The 1,679-nt window shown below is 33.5% G+C and overlaps 1 protein-coding gene across 1 annotated transcript; it reads right to left on the reverse strand.

Annotated features, from left to right (window-relative positions):
- Nucleotides 1-240: 240 nt before the first annotated feature.
- On the reverse strand, nt 241-1,165 carry LOC132185280 (cell number regulator 2-like). The gene is made up of 4 exons (XM_059599073.1): nt 1,084-1,165; nt 831-902; nt 530-739; nt 241-366 (listed from the first exon to the last, which is right to left on the reverse strand). The coding sequence occupies exons 1-4, from the start codon at nt 1,163-1,165 to the stop codon at nt 290-292; spliced, it is 441 nt and encodes a 146-aa protein (XP_059455056.1). The 3' UTR covers nt 241-289.
- Between the last annotated feature and the right edge of the window lie 514 nt (nt 1,166-1,679).

Raw genomic sequence — 1,679 nt, forward strand, 5'->3', positions numbered from 1 at the left:
TGCAGAACCATAAAAAAAGATTAATTCAAATAAGTTTTGCTCAACAAGATAGTTAACAATAATTTGAAGTCAATGGACATAATAATAATAATAATAATTAATAATTTATTTTTCATTTATTCTTTTAGTAGCATACAAAACCACAAATTAACCAAACACAAGCTGTTTTACACAAAAAGAAAAGAAGAAGAAGACAAAGTAGATCTTTTGGGGAAAATGAGAAAAGCTAAAGAAAAAGATGACAGATTGAACACAAGGATGAATGCAAATTAAAACTGCCACAGAAGCCTTAACGAGTCATGCCCGGTGCAACAAATGGTGGCGTTGTGGCTCCGCTGTTCATTTTCTGAGCATTGGCTACCCAACCTGTATCACAACATCCGATGTCAAAAACCAAAGTTTTAATGCATGTAATTGTGCATGTACATTGATAACATAATTGTCAAATGCCATGCCATCACTAATCTGATTATGACGCGTGTCACCTATAATAAAATAATTTATAAACGTATAGAAATTAAAAGTTTACCTATAGTAGGGTCCACTCCACGGCTTTTGAGCTCACGGTACTCTTGACAAAGCGCGCAAGTAGTGCACCAAAAATGGACACAGCAATCCCCGCACGGATCTTCCGGCAACGAATACAAGGCTCTCAGTTTGGTTCGGTACGTGCACGTGTACAAACATGCACAACCTAAATGTGCTAGGGCGTAGTAGATCAAACCCCCGCAAGCACAAGCTGCAAAAATTAACACAAAGTAATGTCCAATTACATTCAAAAAATAAAAAATAAAAGATTCTAACCCAAATCATTTAATCCATCTACTCACTTGTTTGACCTCTGTCCACGATCTCAGCAACGCGGCCAAATGTGATGCAAGGACAACAGCAGGTAACACAACCTTGAGAATAAGAAGAAGAAAGAAGAAAAAATTAGCAGGTTATATATATATATATATATATATATATATATATATATGGATAGATCATATCATATAGATAAATACTATTTAATTTGTATAAATTAAAACAAGAAGAAATTCAAATTGTAGGATTGTATTAGAAATAGAAGAAGGGGCTTACAATTGGAGGAATCTTGAAAACAATCACAGAGCCCGGAGGACCATTGGCCTTCGGGTTGAGGGCCAGTATTATTGGGATACATTTTAGCACTGAAAATATGTAGAGGGAAGAGAAGAGGAGAGCACGTTTTTAGCACTATGCTGGATTCACTTCTTATATATATATATATATATATATATATAGCAAAAGCTCCCTATAGGTTGACCTTGACTTTGTGACAGAGGATGTGATACGATTAGTGGTCAAGTCGTGGTACTATAAATTATTAATTTTAGGGAGGTTTATTCACTTGCCAATATATATATATATATAATGCAAGAGTTGGATTAATAAATGTTTGGGATAACTTCACTTAGAAGTTATGACTTCTGAAGTATCATGCCTTTCGAAAAAAAAATTTCCTGAACTTTCATGTTCATTTTTTAAAATGTTGATTTGAAATTAAGGATCAATTTAAAATTTTATAAAAAAAAATTAAAAGAAATAGGGGTATAAAGGTTATTTCATCACTTTTAACGTCCAAAAACTGACGAAAGTGGTAGATTACATCGAATTGAAAGTTTGGGGTGAAATTGAGAAGTTCTGAAATTTGAGAG

Source organism: Corylus avellana, chromosome ca6, assembly GCF_901000735.1.
Source record: "Corylus avellana chromosome ca6, CavTom2PMs-1.0".
NCBI classification, from domain to species: domain Eukaryota; kingdom Viridiplantae; phylum Streptophyta; class Magnoliopsida; order Fagales; family Betulaceae; genus Corylus; species Corylus avellana.

What these genes read in the sequence shown, in the direction of transcription:
- LOC132185280 (XM_059599073.1), bottom strand. Translation starts at nt 1,165, where the DNA reads ATGTATCCCAATAATACTGGCCCTCAACCCGAAGGCCAATGGTCCTCC. An exon ending in CGTGGACAGAGGTCAAACAA is followed by an intron (nt 740 to 830) that starts GTGAGTAGATGG and finishes TAATTTTTGCAG; the next exon opens with CTTGTGCTTGCGGGGGTTTG. An exon ending in TGGAGTGGACCCTACTATAG is followed by an intron (nt 367 to 529) that starts GTAAACTTTTAA and finishes GTTGTGATACAG; the next exon opens with GTTGGGTAGCCAATGCTCAG.